A 20642-nucleotide genomic window follows, 5' to 3' on the forward strand; every position below is an offset into this window, starting at 1 on the left:
ATCGCCTGCTAAACTCTGACTGCAGGGATCGGTGTGCAGACTGTGACTGCAGGCTTTTACCCAGCTAGAATGTGGCTGCAGGCTCCAACAACAGGCTCAGACTGATCTCACAGCAGTGATTCTCTCTCCCCAGGATCCTCCTCCTCCTTCTTTTTTGTTGTTGTTGTCGTCGTTGTCATCTTCTTCTTCTTCATCATCATCATCATCATCATCATCATCATCATCATCATCATCATCATCATCATCATCATTCCCTCTTCCTCAAGGTTCCTCCTCCACCCCGACCCCCCTCACCAGCTAACCCACTCCCTTCCATCACTTACCTTCATTGGCTACAGCAGTTACTCATCAGGGGCAAGGCTGTATCATAATTAACACAGCTGTCACTTATCAGAGATGAGGTCACCGGTGTTCCCTTCTCCTACAATATAACAGGTCCCCCAGCTGTGGGCGAGGCTCAGAGGTGTGTGCTTGCTGTGCCCCCAGGAGAACACGGAGGGGTTCTGGCAGAGCACACAGATTCTACTGATGTGGTTCTTGAGATGGAATCCTGCTGGAGGTGATGTGTGACCAGTCCCAGACTCTGATTTTATTTCCCTATTGGATTACCCAGGTATTGTCTATCTTTGGGGAGGGGAGGACATTGGGCTGAGATTTACAAGCAGTCCTGGGGCTTGGGTGGACATGAGACCTGAGGGTGTGTGTGCCATGTGCCAGCTTAGTGTGCATCCTGAACCTGCAATTAAATTGTGCATTTTGACCTGGCTTACGTTGGCCTCATGCAAATAGCATGCAAGTCCTCTCATCTGCCAGCTCCAGATTGGGGGGCATAACAATGACTTTCTTTAGCTTTAAAAGATGTAAGATATAAGAACAAAAACAGTTGCAAAAAACTTCCTAGGAGCATGAGGCTTTTTGTGGTAAATCCACACTGCTGCCTGTACTGTACTTGGATGTCAAATGCAATGAAAACCTTGCCATTGCATTCTTGGAGTTTTATGTCTCTCAGTTCTAAAAAGCAGCTCATGGGGAAATCCAGGAATAAGATTTTCTTTTTTGGGTCTAATTTGTACAGGTTTGTTAAACCTCGTACAACTTTGCAATGCCCCCGTGTTGTGATATAACCAGCAATGATCTGTTTCTCAAACTTTCCCATTGGTAAAGTTTTGTGTTTTTTTTTTTTTTTTTTTAATTTATTTTGTCTTTGTGGTGTGTTTTTATATTATTCCCCCAGCTAGCTGAAGGGGTCTTTTAAGATGAAATAAATAACTTGCAATTGAAGTGATCTTCATTCCTCCAGAGCTGAACACATACCTGGAACAGGGAATGCAGAACGCTAGGCATGGACTAATTTAGCATGCAGAAATTGCCACTTCTTTTTAATTAACTAATGATTTGTGGAATTTGTTTGCTGAGTTTAATCAAGTTGGATGAGAGTAGATAACTTCAGTCAGTTTGCTTGAATTTAAGGTATATAAAATAGATGAGGGTATCTGTATATTAGAAACAAAACTTCCTGCTAGGACCAACCAGTATCTTCCCTAGGGCTTGGAATTCAAACTACAACTTCCCTTCAGTTTATTGGAGCCTCTCAATTATAAAATTTTATGTGGCACAAATGATTAGGTTTTTTTAAAAAACTAAGATTTGTATTGGAATTTTTGTACATAACAGGATATATTCTGGAAATTATACACTTTTACTTTTCTCTGAGGAATGGAAGTTAATCCTGCCAGGGTTGGCTGAAGTCTCAGGGTTAGCTGACAAGTGGGGGAAAAGATGAGCTACCCTTGAAAGTGGGAGTTTCTTTGCTCACAGTGAGGAGAATACTCTGATGCAGTTTCCTACAGGATGATTGGGAGAATCCTTGTTGGACTGTAATTTTAAAATTTCTCCAATTATTCCAAATTAATGATTCTAAATTATTTAAGAGAATCCAATAATGGACCTGTAAGTCTATTTAGAAATGGTACCATTAGTAAAGTATGAATTTCACTGCTTTTCTCCTCAGTCTCCCTGCGAGCACTTAGTTTCTGTGGTATTAATAAAATGACTCTTTGCTCTGGTGATACCAATTATTCCATGGTCCAGGAGGTTGCACTATTAAAGTTTCTGATATTCTGAATTTTAATCCTATTAGCTGAATCCCTGAAGAGTCATCTCCTACCTTGGTGTGTTCATCCTCCATGTATTTCAAGAAGGTTATTGTTTCCCTCTGTGATTATTTAGTCAAGGTATTACACAATAAGGCTTTAATTGTTTCTTCTGGAGAAATCCCTTTAGCCCAATTTGTGGCTTAAGTATTTGTGCTTATTGACCCAAGTGCATCTTCAGGACAAATGGACCCTGTTCCTGCTAGCAAGCTTTCAATCAACAGAGCAGCTTCTGAGTGTTTCATGTGAACCTTTCCTTGGCCCTCATGTTGGCTCAGTTCCACACACACCTGATGGTTATCCCCAATTTTTTGCTGATTTTTCCACATCTAAAAGCTGCTGGTGCTCTGCTCTGTGTGTCACACCACCGACTGCTCTTGTCGCTGCTCTGCTCTTAGAGGCCCTCAGCTCCCATTTGGAAATGCCTTTTCCTGACATTGGTGGAATTTCTGTAAGAAGCAGAAATGCGTTGCAGGGGCTGAAAGGAGGCAGCAGTGATGTGGAAAATCACCACTGTGAGCTGCTGCTGCTGGAAATGACTCTGACACCACCTTGGGGACAGGTCTGCAACCAGATAAGCAACAGCCAGTTGTATTACAGAATCTGGGCTTTAGGAGTCTCTTTTCAAGCCCCATTGCTATGATAAACTGCTTGAAATCCTTATTTTTTTCAAGGGAGACTTGGGATTAGGTGACCCCAAAGCCTCCTTTTCAATATCTTTCTCTGTTTTTTTTTTAATCAAAATGCTTTAAGCTGACACCATTCAAGACTGCACATCTGTAATAAAATAATATTTAAAGATGGGAGGGAAAGAAGCAGTGGATCTATCAAAGCACTTGATAGGAAGATAAAATTTAGTATTTAAGATAAGCTTACACAACACTCTGGTACCTAGGTAGAAAGCTTATTTTTCTGAGACTTGGATTCTGGTTTCTGCTTGGGTGTTTGTCTGGGGTGGTTAACAGGGTAACAGTCTCTTAACCTATGCTTCAGTTTCTGTGTACAAGTGCCTGGAATAATTGCAGATGTGTTTCAAGAGTCCACATGTTTCCATTGGTACAAAACATGCGTGCTGTAAAAGTCAGATACAAAGGATACTATGTAAGAAAATAATAGAAAAATTCAAGGAGAAATTAACAAGTCTACAGAGGTGGAGGAATTGTAGCATAAGTTGGTGGGCTGTATTTGTACAACTGTGCTGTTAACAGATGGATTTCTGTTACTTGAATCACCATCATGAGATGCTGCAACCTTTTCATCAGGTCCTGGCAGGTCTGTAGGGCTGTACCCTCAACAGCAGAGGAAAATCATCCAGGGTGTGCTGAGAATGAGTGGTGAGATGTGTCTCTTTAGGCATGAAAACAGCATTAAAAAAAAAGCTGAAATGTGGAGCATTCAGTCTGCATTAAAAGATTTTAAGTAATAGCTTTCAGCTTGATCCCTGAACTTACTGGTTTGCCTAGGTGGTACAGAAATGATCAGTCAGAACAGAAGAGCTGATGTTGTCCATGTGTTATTCCAGCTGCTGCAGGAGCCAGCATCATCATTAAATTCAATGGCTTCTCTCCAGGATTTCGAAGTCTGACACTTAATTACTTCCTCTTGTGGTTTGTACCACAAAGGTACAGCTGCTTAAACATGGCTGAGAAATAAAGGGGGGACCTTTAAAGCTGGGAGATGCAGAGGCTGTATCTCAATTTTAAACAGATCATTCAGGCCTGGTTAAAATGCAATAAATAAAAGTGGCTGTGATGTAGATGAGAGCTCAGCAAAGCACCTTCCTGTGTTGTGGAACTCCTCAGATATTGTGGTGGTGCTCTGAGCACACCTGGCTCCCTGGGGCCAGACAGGTTTGGGGCAGAGGTTTAGTGTTATCTATTCACTTCTGAAAACATTCACTGAGGTTTTAAATGCACATTTTTATTCCTAATCTGGAACGGAACAAAAATTGTGTTATAACAACATCTAGTCATTTGTGTGTGATCAATTCAGTAAATTACAAAGAATTCTGTAACTTTCAGTGGAACTATGGAATGAAAATATTGCATGTGTTCTTAGCAAGGTGCTTTTAGCAGTCCTTTACTGAAATATCATTTAAACATCCATCTGAGTCCATTACCAACCAGCTGCTTTTTAATCTGAATCCAACTTCATCACAAAGCCCTTTGAGCACAAAGATGCAGGAGAGCACAGGGTAGCACTAATGCAGCTCAGGTGCTTCTGAGTGTTCAGGTGTCGTGGCTTTGGACCCCACCCCTGAGCTGAGGAGTTTAAACCACGATTTTTCAGTCAGCCCATCTGTAATTGTCCTTCCCCTTGTGTGGATCCCCTCTCTCCCCAGTTATCTGCATTCCCTGAAGGAGGTCCTGTCATGGAACCCAAACCCTGCCACAGCCACAAAGCCATGTTTGATCTGCAGGATGCCTCTGTGGGCTGGCAGCCCCCAGGAGGAAAACCCCTCTGCCCCCTCTTTTATCCCCCAGGAGGAAAACCCCTCTGCCCCCTCTTTTATCCCCCAGGAGGAAAACCCCTCTGCCCCCTCTTTTATCCCCCAGGAGGAAAACCCCTCTGCCCCCTCTTTTATCCCCCAGGACAAAAACCCCTCTGCCCCTTTTATTCTAGGAGAAAACCCCTCTGTCCCTTTGGTCCCAGCAGGTGCCCCAGGGTAAATCCAGGTAGACCCAGTGATTTCATCTGAACTGTGCAAAGCCTGGCACAACCACACCCTTTAATATTTGTGATTTCTTGGTCTCCTCTGTCCCCAGCAGAATTCCTGTAGGCCCCATGCAGTGTCCAGAGCTGTCTGGCTCCTTGGCATTGATGTGCAGAGGACATTGGGCATTGCTTTACCTGGGTTGTAGTTGGAAATGAAATATAAATGCCCTGTGACACCTTTGCTGTAGCTGTTAGTCCCACAGAGGTGTGGCAGGATTGTTTTGTCCCCTTTCACTTCCCAGCAATGGCTAAGGTACATCTCTTCTTGCTCCTGTGTAGCAGAGGATGCCAGACTGATTTATTTCCATAAATGAACATAAGAGATTGTAATTCTGTTGCTTTCAAAACCACATTTTGGATGTTTAGGGCGTTAATTAAGTGAAGGCTTGTGATTACACAGCACTGATACTCACATGAGAGACAGGAAAGGAGCACAAAATGTGAAATATCTTTGTAATCCAGTTTTTTTTTTCCCCCTCTGGTCTTCCCACCCTTCACTTCAGTGTATATTTAAAAATATTTATTTCCCCACAGCTGCGTTCTGAGTAGATCACATCATTGAAATAAGTGGTACTAAGAATGATCAATGGGCACTTAGGGGGGTTAAGAGTCTGTTACCTGAAATACTGGACTCACTTTGAGGCTGATATGAGCAGATCTGCATTGCTCTGCTCTGTGGCCCTCAGGCAGGTTTAAAGCAAAAACTGCTTTACATAACAGCTGATAGTCAGGTGTTATTTGTGCCACCAGAACTTGTATTTTATTCCTTGGATTAGCTACTTTCTGTGGTAGTATCTTGAAATTTCTGCTCTCTCTCTGTTATAAATTGCTTATACAGTATTTAGACTTCTGAGATAATGCGTGTCTAAACGAAACGAGATAGAACCTTGCCTTTGCTGCTTGATAACAGGAGGAGACAAATGACTTCCCTGCGTTTTTTAGACACTGAATTGGTTTCTATAATTGTGCTGTAAAATGCTTTGATGGATTGGGACATATCTTGCTATCCCATATAAAGCTGAACCCTCATCAGTCACGAGCTGCTCTCACAAAAGGCACAGACAGCTCCATTCTGCCTCATGGCTGGGGGAAACGGGATCTCCTCCTTTCAGGAGAGATGCTAGGAGGAAAGGGAACCTGCTGAAAACCAATTGGGATTGCATTTTGCTTCCTGTGGAGTACCTGTGATAACAGCTTATCTCCTGCTGTGGATCTTGGTCGTTTTTCTGTGGCTCAGGTGGTAACAGACACCCAGAGTTACACTTTATTTTCTTCCTTTGGTGATGATGTGAAGATTGCAATCTTCTACCAATAAATGCTGTAGCTCAGTTATTCCTACTTCTTTTGCTTTGAGATTGACTTAAACTGATGATTTTTCATTTGGGCTTTACCAGCTGTGCACTTGGTTAAACGGTTTATTAACATGTTTGGGTTTGACCTGACTGCCTCGGTACTCCTGCAGCACAAAGAATATTGCTTTTGGCTGGCAGAGCCATTTACTGTGTAGTGGATTCTGGTGGTATCTCTTGGCCCCAGTTATCTTGTGTGTGAAAAATGAGGTCCACTTTCCTGGTGAAATTTAGAAGTTTAATAAAGGACAATAGGAAACAAAGACAATAAATCGAAGTTTTGAATGGCAGGGTGCTTGGCATTCAGCCAAGAGCACACTGGCTATTTCAGAGACACCCTTTACACACCTTTCCTACTGCATATTCACAAACCATTATGCATATCCAGACTCTTCCAAAAACTAGTTTACATATTCCAGGAACTATTTAGCATGGCTCCTCCTTGGGTCTGCCTCTGTAGAGCATTTGCATTTCTTGGCTGTGATTTTGATCCATCTTCATCATCACCTCCAGTCTGGGCCTTGGTCTGCAATTTCTGCAGAATACAGGTGTTGATAATTGGCATGTGAGTAGCAGGATCCTCATCACAAGTTCATTGGATGTTATCCCAGCCAAGCAGACAGTTCACCTGCATCAGCTATCCCACCACCGCATCCAAGTTTTGTTAATATCCTTACAGCAAAGTTATTTTAGCATTATACATATAGCACTCATCTTAATATTTGCAAAAAGCCAATTTTGTAATTTGTATTTATAACATTGTGGAATCACAGAGTGTTGTGAGCTGGAAGATGTGATCAGGGTTCTGTTGCAGGAAGTTTTTAAAGCATGAAGCCTGGTGCCCTCTTTCAGAAAGACACCCAGGGCAAAGGGATGTGATGCACAGGCAAAGTGAGACCTCCAGAGCGTGAGCAGGAAACAAAACTTGCTAAAGGAGGGTTTGAAGGAGGCTGTGCTGAGGGAGACAGGGAAGGAGGAGGCGTTGAACACAGCAGAGGGTATGAGGTGAAGGTGTTGGGCGAGCTGCAGAACATTCAGGTGACAGTCACCTTTGGAGGGGTGGCTGATGGTACAGCAGCTCCTTTGTCTCTTGCACCCCTCCCATTTGTGCCTTTGTCTTCTGCTCCTCCTTCAGCCAGTGCAATCTGCAGTATTTTGATGATAATGTCAGCTTTTTAGCTGACTATCTCCCTGAAATCACTGATAAGGTTTCTCTTGACTCTCCTGATCAAGATCTCATTGTTACAATAACTGGAACAGGAACAAAACCCTGCTGTGCTTGCCCGGAGCCGATTGCTGCATTGTTCACGCTGCTTTTTGGATGTGTCAGGAGTTTCCCTGCAGCCCTGGGCTTCAGCACTGCTCACACACGTGTCAGTGAATCCGGGAGATACCCAAGAGCTGCAAAGTGAATTTTGTGTTCAAACACGGAGAACAGAGCAAAGGGCAGCTTTGCAAGCCTGGCCTCCTTCACAAACACACCTGGTAATACAAATAAGCTTGTTCCAAAGGCGTGACAGCTGCTGATGCTGAAACTCTGGAGCCTGTTCCTAGCATGGAATCTAATGATGAATGAAATGAAGGTTTTGGGGCTGCCAGTACAGTTATTAGACCTCAGATACAGGTGGTGTGATAGAATACATCGGGATCCAGAGACCTTTAAGGGAAGATTTTGTGGAGAATAGTTTTCTTGGTGGTATCATGGAGAAAACCTGACCTTCAAAAATGTGGAAAACAAGAGATTTCTATATCCTTATAGAGGTGTTAGGTGCTTTAAATAACTTTCCTGTGCACCTTTCCCTCCCTTTTTCCCTTCAAGAGGAGACAGTCTGAACTAGGTTTAGAAACATCGAGAGAGGAGACTTTCATGAAGCTGGTCTCTGCTGCTCCATATTTCTCCATGTTCAAAACTTCTTATTCAAAACCCTCAGGGTGAGCAAGTGCAAGGAAAGAGAAAGTTAAAATTTCCTTTTGGCGTCTACTTTCTTCTTGCCTGGTTGGGGAACAACCAGCCGTGGGTCGATTTGGAAGCTGTTGTGGTGGAGAAAAGTGCTGCTTCACCAGAAAAGGCACCGGTGTTAAAGCACAGCCAGGGAGAAGAGAGAAAAACCTAATTGTCCTCTTGCCTGAGGCAGAGTCCTGTGATGAGCCCAGCAGATAATATTGACTGCACACATTACTGGGAGCTTGAGTGGAAGACGTTTATTTATTTTATGACCGAGGACACTGAAGGAAGAACCTAATAACTTCCTGTACTGGTTATATTGTATTAGAAAAGGCTAAAACACAGAGGCAGATACATCCTCATCCTTTCTCCCATCCTTATCTCAGCCTGTTTTGCCTGCAGCATGGAATCATCTGGGCCTCGATAGCACAGAGCCCTCCCAGCATCTCCCCTCCCTCCCGTTCTGGGACACTCTGAGGGATCTGTCAGCAGGGCAGAGACATCCCAGGAGTTTTCCAATCATAAAAACTTGCTAATGCCTTCTAATGTTTGGAGAATGTTTAGCAAAATATTAAAATTCAAGTAAACATAAAAATTTAGCCTTTCTAGGGGCAGGTATTGGGAGGTAGGAGAGTTTCTGGCTGACATCTCTCGTGTGGAGTTCTTTGGCTGAGGTGCCTTTTGCTGGTTTCTGTCCTCCAAAAGATACTCTGGGTGATGTGTCCAGGGATGGGGATCTCGGTGAGGCTGTTATTGCATGGATTTATATTTCAGCTTTCCGTGTGGAAGTTGTTGGGACCTTGAAGTTTGTGAACTGGCTTGAGTTGTGGGGAAAATACCATCTCCTACAGGAGCTTCTATTCTGAATAGTTAAATGAAGACATTGAATTAAAATGCAACCCTTTTAAAAGTGCTTAATGTCCTGCGACGCACAAATAAATACACTCTGAGCCTACCAAGAGTTGTGAATTACTTCAGCTTTTTGCTGCTTTTATATGTGAGATAAAACACTGCATGTGTTTTGAAATAAGCTTGTATTATGCATTTTACTGCCATTGGTTAGCCTTGTGCAATAGTGGAAATAGCATTTTACAGCCTATGAGTTGGTTAAAGCTTACAGGCTGGGCAGCCTGAGCCCCTCCAGAATGCACAGCACGTGGCCTGTGCTCCCCTCGAAGCTGAACACAGAAAATGGTTGGAACACTTCTGCTGACCTGCACAAAAAGGGAATCAACCCTCAGCAAACATGTTAGAGCTGTGGTGTGAAGGGTGCTTTGAAACTTGTATTAAACTGCTCTTGTTCTGATAGATCCAAGTCCAAAGTCCTTTCAGATGATGATGTTATCAATCCATGATTGACATAATTTGTGCCCCTGTCCAATACTCAAAAGTGCAGTTTGCTGCCCACAATGTGAATGCTGAGATGCTTCTCAGGTCCCCACTGAATATTTGTTCTCTCCTCATTTTCAAATAGGGAGTGCGAATTCTTCATAATGCTTCTTTTGTGAGGGAGACATTACAGTTTAAGGGCATGTAAACTGAAATTTAACTTTGCTCAGGTATGTTTAACGTGGCCTGTAAGCAATATTCCCTCCCAGCCAGTGTCCTTTCTGTGAGCCGACATCAAACACCCAGTCTGCTGCAAAGGCTAAGGAGAGCTTTCTGCAGAGGACTTAAAACATCATGAGAGAAGATAAACTCTTTATTTAGCTTTTTTTTTCTCTTTACTTAGCTCTTATTTATTAGATAGATATCTAATATCACTTAAATTTTATAAAAGTTAAGCCTAAATTTAACTTAAACTTAACAAGACCCAAACCTAATATAACTTAAAATAACATCATTTAAACTGAGCAATATTTAAACTTAACCTAAATTTCAACTAAACCTTACTTAATCTTAATAGAAATTAACATGAACAAAATACTAAAATTAACAAAATATAACTTAACTGAGACTTAAGTATAATAAAACCGCTTAATTCTATCGACACTTAATTTATATCAAATGAAAGTACAACCTTAAAAGTATAACTCATAATAAATGCAGCTTTACTAAAGAAAAAAAGATAATGACTTCAACTTTGATAAACCGCTATTCAGCTTTGCAGCGTTTTGTGGATATGTTTCGCTGCCAACTTCCACAGCCTGCCTTACTCCAAAAATACTCAGGTATTTTTAATTTGTGTGTGTCTGGCTCAGCTGGAGCAATGTTTCCTGCCTGTGTCCCCATCCTGTGGACAGCTGGGCAGAGAGGACTGTGCTGTCCCTGTAGTGGTGCCAAAATCCATCCTGACCTGATCTCTGTAGGTCTGAGATGCCATTTGAATTTTGTTTTGTGTCCTCTCACCTACGGTATTTTGTCCACCAGTGTTGTAGTGTTGTCACACCTGACTTTTGTGATCCTGAATCAGAAGGAGCAAGAAGTATAATCACTTGTTTTAAACCTTTCTCCTATGCAACAATATTTTTCCCAGAAGAGTTTTTTCGAAATTATTTTTTCTTCCACCTCCTGGGAGCTCTTGCAGCCTTCCAGTAGTGGTTTGGTCCTCTCTGGACATTTAAGATTCTCTTTAAAGAGATCACAGCAAAGACCTGGAATTTTGATGCTTTCTATAAATCTTGCAATGTAATAGGCTGTGTTTATAAAACCTATAGTAACAGGCTGCATTTTAATTGCTTCTCTTTCTAAACCTCTTCCAGCTGGTAAGAGTTGCACAGATGGAAAGTGATGGTGGGGAGAGGAGCTCTTTTAATCATCTGCTTTGCACTCAGCAGGTGTGAATCCAGAGTCGCTCTTCAGATAATTTGAGATAGCTTTGTAAAAATTACAGCCCTGTTCTTTGGCCTGTGTTTTGATTTGAGCCACGGAGGAGATGATGCTGTTGCTCTGCTCCCCAAAGGAGGATTGTTATTGCAGCAGCTTGAGAACTGAACCTTCAAATTCCTCAAAACATCTTGGGCGTTGTTGTAGGTTGAATGGAAGGCTGAAATTTGATCTGGTGACATTCACAGCTCCTACCAGTCACTGCCTGCTCGAACAGAGGTTTGGGAAGTTTATTTAGAGGGTGAATAAGTTTGGGTGTGCTGAGACTAACGGGAAATGGAAGGTGGATTATACATACATTTATTACACAACATATCTCGCATGTTAACAGAGACCACAGGGATTGAACTGAAAATGAATCCTCTTGATCAATTAACTACCCATGGGCAGGTTGTGACATTAAAACAAACCAGCTCATCTGGCTGAATCCTTCCTTTTTCCACCCTGATTCAACATTATTAAGGCTCGAGGTTATCAGCAGCGGGACTTGGATGTTTAACGTTCTTTATTCAGAAGCCCAGAGTGTGAACGGGTGGTAGGCAAGATTTCCAGTTGAGAAGGATTTCAAAGTGTTACTGAAAATTATGTGGAATAATTGGCTTTCTTGGGAGGGGTTTAGTCTCTGCTGCCTCCATGTGGAGTTCATGGCAGAGTAAGGAAAATAAGAGATCAGAGACATCCTGTGGGTTTGTAGCAAGGACAGCACTGGGCCAGCAAAAGAGAGAGCTGTCTTCATTAATATATTTAATAATAAATAAAATTTATTGTAATTTTGCTGCTATGGAGAAAAACTTGAGGACATAAAAGTTAGGTTGTTTTTGATCCTTCAGGAGAGGTGAGAGGAACCAAATGCACCATTTGTTCCCAGGCTGGAGCAGTGAGCCTTTCCTTGGCCTGGGATCTTTTTTAGTGAAGTCCTGGTGCATTTCTGATAGAGTTTAAGGGGATATTTTGGTGTCAGAGAGGTTCTGAAGGATTCAAAGGTCAGCTGCATTCCCTGTTTTGTTTTTTATTATGGCCATCATAGCAGATGTTACTGCAGAATAAGTTTACAGGGAAACCTGGAGCTATAAACAAAGGAGTCAGTGTCTCTAATGTTTGTTGGTGAACATAAAACAATAATGAAAACAATGAAACATTTATAAGCTTTCAGCAGTAATTACAATGACGAGGTGCAGAGTTTAATTTAAAAACAATAGCAAAATAAATGAAAAATTAATTTTCCAGACTTACTGGTTCATTTTCAGACTTATTAAAAATAACTGGGCCTCCTTGTAGCAGTAAGATGTGCCAAATTACCTGATTAATGTAAACTTATAATTCTGTTCTCCACCCATTAAAGTAATTGTACAAGTGGGGAACTTGCCTGTTGTTCCTTTTTTTTTTAAATCAGGGACCACATGAAAAAAGATGCTTTTACTGCTGATTATAGTGACTTTCATTTGCAGAACTGGCATTTTATGTTCTCCTGCAACACGAATAGACTTACAGATCCTGTGTTTTCACTGCAGAGAGGACATACATCAGAGGGCTTTAAATCAGATTAGTCTTACATTGGCTTGCAAACTAAGGTGAGGTAAGGGGATGCAACAAGTATTCCATTAAATTAGACATCATAATGCTCGGATATAAATGCCATTCTGAGGTAATTCCCATAATTTTACTCATTAAGACACTAAAATCAATGAACTTCTCTTTTATGGTGGTTGTGAACTGGTTGAGCTGAATTGCAGAATTGTTTGGGGATGCTCTAATTCTGCTTACACTGAAACTGCTGGTTTTGGTGGCAGCACAGTTCAGTGACAATATAAAAATCTCTTGGCTCATCTGTCCTTGAATCTCAAAATTCGCTGTGAGAGTTGTTTTCTTGCAAGAGCCCAACAAAAGGATCATTGTTGGGTTTAAGCTCTGGGAGATGGAGTGGGATCCAAATAATGCAGGGATGTCCACCCCTGAGTGAAACCACCAACCTTGATGATTCAGTTGCTAATTTGTCAATAAAATAAAGCTGCTTTACATCAAAGCCTTATGAGACTCAGTCAGCAGGACTCTTCTTTCTTTCCTCCTCTGCCCAAACCCCTTTATCTATCCCCTGGTTCCTTGTATCCAAATGCCAGCAGCTTTGGGGTGGCACGTGGAGGAGGCCAGGCTTTCCTGCAGGGAACAGCACAGTTCCCATTGTGTCTCCAGCTGTTTCAGTGTTTTGTGGTGCATAAAAGGTGGAAATATCCCTCAGTCTGAGTCTCAACATGCCTATTTTATTTCAATTAGTGTATTTTACGGTCCAAGAGGGGATGATGGCTGGGGTTGGACTGACTGCTGAGAGTGGTGCTGCACATGGTTCCTGTGGAATTTTGGATGTTCTGGCTTGCTGTTGGTATAACTGCGTCTTTTAGGAGTGAGTTCAAGCAGAAATGTCTGGAAAGCAGTTTGTGCAAGGATTTCTGAGGTCTCAGAGCACTTGTCAATCACTTTTGGTACCTCCCTGGGTAATGTCCTCTCAGATTTCAGTGACTTGAATTGCTTTATTTGGCACAGGATCAGTTTTGTGAGGGGTTCTGTGAGGAATCAGCATGGACCTGACTCTGAAACTGCCCATTAGGTGTAAAGTGAATTCTGCCAGCAGGAGGCAAGGGGTGGGCCCTGGACAAGAGACAAGTTCTGCCACTAAAGGGTCAGGAGGTGAAACAGTAAATCAGGCTGATATTAAGCAAGAAACGTATCAAACAGGATAAAAAAGGAGGCTGGACATACCTAGAGCATTGACTCTCAGCTTGATCCCTTTATCTTCTTCTCAAATTTATGATGATCTGAGAGACCTGATCCCTGTTTCTGCAGTGAGCTCCCTGCGTGAAGCTGGGTGTCCCAGCTAGGGGTGGGCTCATGTACTGGAGAACTTGGAACCTTTCGTGCTGTAGACTGACAAAAACAAGGACTGCCTATTCCTGCCAGACAGTATTTGTGTGCTAAATAACAGGAAGCAAAGGCTTGACCAACCTTACCGCACAAATACCAACAGAATTAATTTCTTGCCTTGCCGTTTCTCATTTTCTCTGCATGAAGATGTTGACATTTCAAAAATATTTGATTTTCATTAGAAACAAAAATGTGTTCTGTCTCCATAAATTTTCATTTCTTCAAAACCAGAGGCTGTGCTTCAAATATGAGGAAGTGGGTGTTCATTTTGTGATTTGGAAGAAGCTGCCTGTGATCTGGAGACAGAAATGTGCGGGGAGCCAGCGGTGCCTGGCTGGGCTGGTCACTGAGGCAGCCTGAGCAGCTGCCTGCTTCCACTTCAAACACAAATCAAATACTGCTGCAACTGGCAAAGCCTTGCCAGGCACTCGAATCCATGAAATCAAAGCTTTGGGATGGAGATATGCTCCAGCAGAAATTGATGCATTTTACTGTGCAAATAAGCCTGAAGTGCATCGTAGCTAAAACAGCACTTCTGTTCCAGAATCATTTCTGTCTTTCAGTGTTTTAGGTGAGGATGGGAGGTTTAAGAAAGAATAAACAAAGCTTGAATAGAGAACAGGATTAAATGGCTTGTCTGATGGAAAAAGCAGGTGTGAATGGTGAATGAGCCTTAGAAAGACAAAAGGCTTTTGCGGTTTGGTGGAGATGATCTGAAGAGCTGTGTAACTCTTTCAGGAGCTTCAAGCAGGAGGAAAGATGGGAAAGAGTGGGTCAAGTTTTAACAATATGGGGAAGAGGGTGAAGGATTTTTTGAAGTCCGCAGTTCTGCCTAGGGGATGTGACTTTTGAAGAAAATCCCTGTTGTTGGTCTCTGCTGCTGCTGTTGATGAGGATATTGAGTGATGTTTATTAATGGTTTTCTTTCCTCCTGAGCTATGTGAGAGTGGGAACTCATGGCTTTGAGAAGCAGGGCATGACCTGAGTTAATCTGTGCTCATCTAGGGTGAGGTAATTGCCTGGCTGTGCTTTGGCTGACAATCTCTTGTTTATTGAAGAGGATCAGTCACCAGCTGAGCAGATTTCTTCTCTAGGCTCATCTCAAGTGGACATGGCTCCAAAGTGAAGGCCAAGCTGTGGAACTTGACAACTGCAGGTTACAAGGTGTGTGAGGCTTGATCCAGCACCCTTTAAAAAAACTTCTCAGCTTTGTTTTCCCTCTTCTGAGCCCACTTGATTTGTGTTCACGCAGCTCTGAAAGTACTTACAGCGGCAAGTTAGGCAAAGGCCAATGCCCACCCATTTGCTAGGGTCAGTGTTAGTAGTGGATGTTGAATTTCTCCAGTTCTGGGTGTGCAGGTATCTTGGATCTGGCAGAAGTGCTCCCTCACCCCCCTGTGGATCTGCCTAGAGTGTCTCAAATGACTGATTCCTCCCCTCTGTTCATTCTTGAATAAATGGCACAATGTTACTTGCTCAAATTAGAGCCCTCCTTCAAAACATCAGTGAAATGAGTGCTGGGACACAAATTAACTCCCTGTAGGATTCTGGCCAGATAGAACTTGTTGAACACAACAGAAAACAGAGTTTGACTCAATGAATTCATCCACACCTGGCTGGGCACCACTCCTGAAGTTTTGTCCCTGTGCTCCTGACTGGAACATATCTGGATATGTGCAGTGGGCTTCCCAGGGATTTCCTTCTCTCTGCAAGATATGAGGAGTCTCATTTAAACCTACAAGCACTTCAGTGTGAGAAAACAGGACTCTTTTTTTTTTTTTTTTTTTTTTTTTGAGCCTCTACTTCATCTTGCCGTCTCCATTGGAAGAACGAGCAGCACATTGCAGTTCTGTATGCCAAAGCACTTGGCTACTTTTTTCTTCTAAAGGTTTGAATGTTGCACCAAACCTTTGATTATATCTGGTGGTGTATTTAATAAATAGTCTGATAGAGCAGAAAGAACCTCCAAACTGTCCTGTTGGGTTGCCCTAGCCTCATTTTAATCTCATGCCTACAGCTCTGGAGTCAGAGCATTTTGTGAAATTTGTGTTGCAGCGTGGAATGCGGATTTAGAAGATGCAAAGGTAATTTACAAAGTAAGGATACCCTTATTAAAAAATAACCCTAAACCTGTAGTGAAATTATTTCGAAAGAAGCTGTTGGGAGTTAAGGCCACCTTTGCATTTTAATGGGTAATTACTCTTGGCACCAGGACCAGTACATAACCAAAGTCCCCAGCATCCCTGGGGCACAGCTGTAAATTTGGATTTAAAGGCGGCGCAGGTAATATTTTGTACTTTAAGGAAAGCCAATTCCCGTGGATCAGGGAGAAGCGGAATGCGAGGGTTTTGGCGCTGGAAGCAGCAGCAGCAGCGCGGTGCATATAATCGATCTGGGAAAGGTTATTGCTTTGGCTGGAGCGCTGCAGCCGGCAGGAGAGGGCGGCAGAGAAGCAGCTCCCGGAGCCGGCACCGCTCCCCGATTTCCAACAGCAGCGGGAGCACATCGGAGCTCTCGGAAGCCAAATCCCCTTTCAAAACGGCAGCTTCAGCAGCCTTTTTTTTTTTTTTTTTTTTCCTTCCCCCCCCCCCTTTTTTTTTTTTTTTTTCCCCCTTCTTTTTAATAACAAAAAAATAATCCGCAGCACTTTGAAAATGTCAAATTCCTGCGGCAGCCCAGAAGACGCGGGGAAGCATCGAGGCAGAGATGGCAAGATAAGAAGGGAGGATGTGGATGATTCCCAGCCTGAGGGAAAGAGGTTGAAGCTGGGGAATGCAGGAGGAAGCAGTGGAAAGGACAGAGAAGCAGCAGAAGATGCAATAATGCCTTGCTCAGGCAGAGAGGAGCCCGTGCCCGAAGGAGGTGGAGAAGGCAAAAGTGTAAGTGAGGATCTTCAGCAGCTCAGGGAAAGGGGGAAGGGCCGGGAGGTTACCTCTGAAATTATCTGTCATCCTGAAGTTGGTAATTGGGCATCAAGAAGAGCAGGATGAATGTAACCGAGTGTCCCATCTCATGTTTTTAGTGCAGGAGTGCGTGCTTTTATCTGGCTCTCACTGCCAGCTGCTTGCAAGATGTACCTGTCAAAGGAGTGATTTCTTTTTGTCTTGGGGAGGAGGAATATTACCTGCTGAACTTCCCTTTCAGCCCCCTATATCCATTTAGAAATTGGGTAAGGATGGGTGCATGGCATTGGACAGTTTGGCTTGTTCATCAGTCTGTCCATGCAGACTTTCAGCTGCGTTTCTGTTGAGTAGCACTATTTTACAGCTGGCGATGGGGGCAGAGCCTCCAGGAGGAGAGTCGGTGGTCAGAGATCTCCTCTGGTGTGAGGTTTTGGCAAAAAAGAGCTGCTGAGCAGTCGCCTATATAAACATCAGCGTTGCCAGACCTTTCGGAGGGTAACTTTGCTCCTGGTCATTCAGCTCAGCTGCTGTGCCTGTCAGCACCTCGGGGGAGAGGGGGGGAACACTTGGATCCCCTGCCAGCTGAAGCTTTGCCCTCCTGGTGCAATTCGTGCTGGGTGCTTTTCCTGGGCACATCCTGGCTGCTTCCCTCGCTCAGAAACACGGGGAGGGTGGTGGGAACAAGTCTCGGGCACAGGATGTTTTCTGTGTGAGTTGTCGTAGGGGGAGAGTGCAGCTTTAGAGCTGCTGGAGACTTCAGTGCGCTGATTTTATCCAGAAGTTTTCGGAAATGTGTTTTTTTTCCCCTCTCCTGGGGTTGATATCCTGAATTTAGCGTCTTCAAACGAGGAGCTAAGTAGATGCTCAGCGTTTCGGTAGGATTTACATTTTTAAATCATTTGAAAGATAGTTTATTTGGCTTGTTCTCGGTGGAAGGTCATCCCTAAATGCAACAGTTTTCCTGAGCTACAAAAGTATTTAAAATGTGTGTAGGGTGTTGGTTTGTTTATCCAAGCAGAAATCTTTAATCAAGCCATGTAACTGCAGAGTTGCACTTTGCTCTGTGTTTTGGGTTTCCAATGCTTTATGAAGTTAGGCTATTTCTAACTCTCAGACAGTGAAGTACCACTCTTGTTCTCATACCACTTCTGGCAGAGGCTTCTTTTCCTCAAAAGAAATGCAAAATACAGGCAAGCTAATTGGTCAAACCACAACCCTTGCTTTTGTCTGTTTTTATTTTATTTTTTTTTTCCATCTAAGAGTAAAGGTTTTAAATCCATTCTATTTCATGATAAATATCTAGAAGTGAACACCACTACAAGCTGGTACATCTTACTACACTACCTAATTAGGAAGTTACTGAAAAATAAGCCTTAACTGAATTAATTTACTTTGTCTTTAAAGGGATCAATGCAGAATATATGAGAATGATGCATACCCAAATCACTGGGCTCTGTCCCAGCTGTGAGGCCTGGATTAGCCCCTTATTTATGTTCTGCTACTGCAGCAAAGTTCTTGCTGGTGAATACCTGTCTTTTTTTTTTGTCCTTTCAAGGACCTGGTATAGCTGCTCCAACTTTACATTCTGGCTTTTTTATCAGGGGATTGTCAAAAATACTAACAAAGCAAATCAGTTAATCAACAATTATTTCACTGCTTGTCTCTCCCAAAATCAATACTGAAATAGTTTTTATAATAAAATAATTGTTCTTACAGTAATTCGTAAATTAAACTGAGTTTGATTCAAAACTTGTCAAAGCTCAATGAAGCTCTTCTTTCCCCTCACTTGACTGGATTCTGGCTTGGGGTGTTGCACTACATTTTGTATAAAGTTCCAGTAATATTTCCCCCCTTCCCATTTAAATCTCTCTGATTTGGAGACATTATTAGAAATTAATTATGTGACATTTGAAATTCAGTTAATGTACTTTTTTCCTTAAAGCAGTAAAAGCTTGTTCAACAATGACTGTAAGTGTCTGTCACCTTGTGGTGAGCAAGCTGCTGGGAAAGATGGACTGTGTGCCTCTAGCAAACACACTGGAATGACTTCATTTCTGTGCTTAGAAGAATCTTTATTTTATAGGCTTCGTGGTATGGGTAATCAATGGATGCATTGGAGGAACATTTCCTAATAGTCCATTATGTCATCCACTTTAAAGAAGGACATTTAAAAAAAATTACAGGCGTTGACTCATTTTTGGACTAGTAATAAAAAATCAACACAGTGTGTGTGTTATTTCTGTTTATTCCCCTGCTTTTTGCCTCATCCAACACTTTTTGGGTTTAAAGGAAGGAAATCCACTTTGGTCAGCTGCTCCAGCTCATTATTCCACTTATTATGGAATGCCGACACAATGTATATTTTATGCTCCTGAAGTGACGTGGGCATTTCCTCGGCACCCTGAGTTTGACAGCAGGAGCTGCTGCTGGGCACAAGTTGGTTGCTGAAGGACTTCCATGGCCCTGGACAGAGCTCTCTTCCATGCCTTGGCATCCTGGGGTGAAACTGGAATTGTTAATTTAGGTATCTCTTCAGATAATTTTGCTTCTTGCCTTCTCTTTTTCTTGCCTTCATTATGGTGAGGGAGCTGCTGTTGCAGGTGTGAATCACACAGTCCAAGGCCGTGGAATTGTTCCCTCTGTGATGGTTCTCCCTTGGCAGAGCATCAGGATGAGTGAAAGCTTGGGTTCAAACCAAGGGGCTGCAGTCTTTGTAGCGAGGTTCAGAGTGAGGAATCCTTCATTTGGTGCAGATGTTGGGGAATCGGTGCTGGGGAGAGCTGGTGCCTCACTGCTTTTCATCCAGGTTGGCCAAAAACCAGGGTCTTTAACTCTGGAGAATTCCATTCCCAGCTGTGTGCCTGGAGGATGAGCATGAGCACAGCTGGCAGCTCTGTGATGACACAGGGTGGATTGTCACCCTGGCTGTGACCATACACTGGAAATTGTTAAAGTGGGTTAAAGTGGTATTTCCTGAAATAGGAAGTGTGTGAAGAATTAAACACGCAGGTGCTGACTTCTTTCTGGGCTGATAGGCACGAGACAGACTCATTTACCCATGAGTGACCATCAGGAGTGTGGATCCCTGCAATCCATGTACTCCTGTCTTTCAAGAATAGTCCATTTTCATCACACTTCAACCAACTCCGTCCATATGTCTGCTGAAGGTTCTTTGGATTTTGGTGCAAGGATATCTCAGTATCCACAAAGCTTCCTTTGTTATGAACCAAACTTTCTCCCCTGTAAATATTTGTGCAAAGTTTAGAGAACAAGACTAAATTTTCTGGGTTTAGTTTGATTTCTGTAGTGTGCCCACAGCACACAGCTCCCTAAATTCTGTTTTTGTCTGTAATGACACCTGTGCCAGGAGAGAGTTTGACCTTTTACTTTTTAAACAACTTTCAGAATGACTTCGAAGTAACATCTTTATCCAGTTTTGAGACTGTTGTGTTGTAAAAGAAAATGTGAGGAAAGTATCTGAAAAAGTACCTAGCACTTTTGTAGGAGGGGAAAACAGGTTTTGCTGATAACTGAAGATTTGACTACACCGAACTTGTATCATGTGACTAATCCAGCCTTCTAAATTTCAGGTGTTGATGGAATTGTAAATCCAGTTTAGATGAGGAGATCTGGCGTGCTATGCAATGCCCTTGTCCTTGCACAGAGCACAAATTGTACCTTGTGATTACTCTGAGTAATTCATTTGAGTATTCCTGAAGTGTAGAAGAGCATACCTTGGAAAGCTGAGGAACACATGTTGAAAAGCTGATCTTTAAAAGGAGGACAGGAAGGGTTTCCTAGAAATTAAGATACGAGCTGGGAGCTTCAGCTCAGG

At 42.7% G+C, this 20642-nt stretch overlaps 1 protein-coding gene across 1 annotated transcript in view; it reads left to right on the forward strand.

Annotated features, from left to right (window-relative positions):
- Nucleotides 1–575: 575 nt before the first annotated feature.
- The window catches only part of RBFOX1 (RNA binding fox-1 homolog 1), a 1151472-nt gene continuing 1131405 nt past the window's right edge, over nt 576–20642 (forward strand). The window contains exons 1-3 of the mRNA XM_040078692.2: nt 576–613; nt 14999–15068; nt 16549–16783. Of these exons, the coding sequence (XP_039934626.1) occupies nt 16559–16783 (225 nt within the window). The 5' untranslated portion in view covers nt 576–613; nt 14999–15068; nt 16549–16558. The remainder of the gene's footprint in view (nt 614–14998; nt 15069–16548; nt 16784–20642) is intronic.

The sequence above is a fragment of the Hirundo rustica genome, chromosome 15 (assembly GCF_015227805.2).
Source record: "Hirundo rustica isolate bHirRus1 chromosome 15, bHirRus1.pri.v3, whole genome shotgun sequence".
In the NCBI taxonomy this organism is placed as follows: Eukaryota; Metazoa; Chordata; class Aves; order Passeriformes; family Hirundinidae; genus Hirundo; species Hirundo rustica.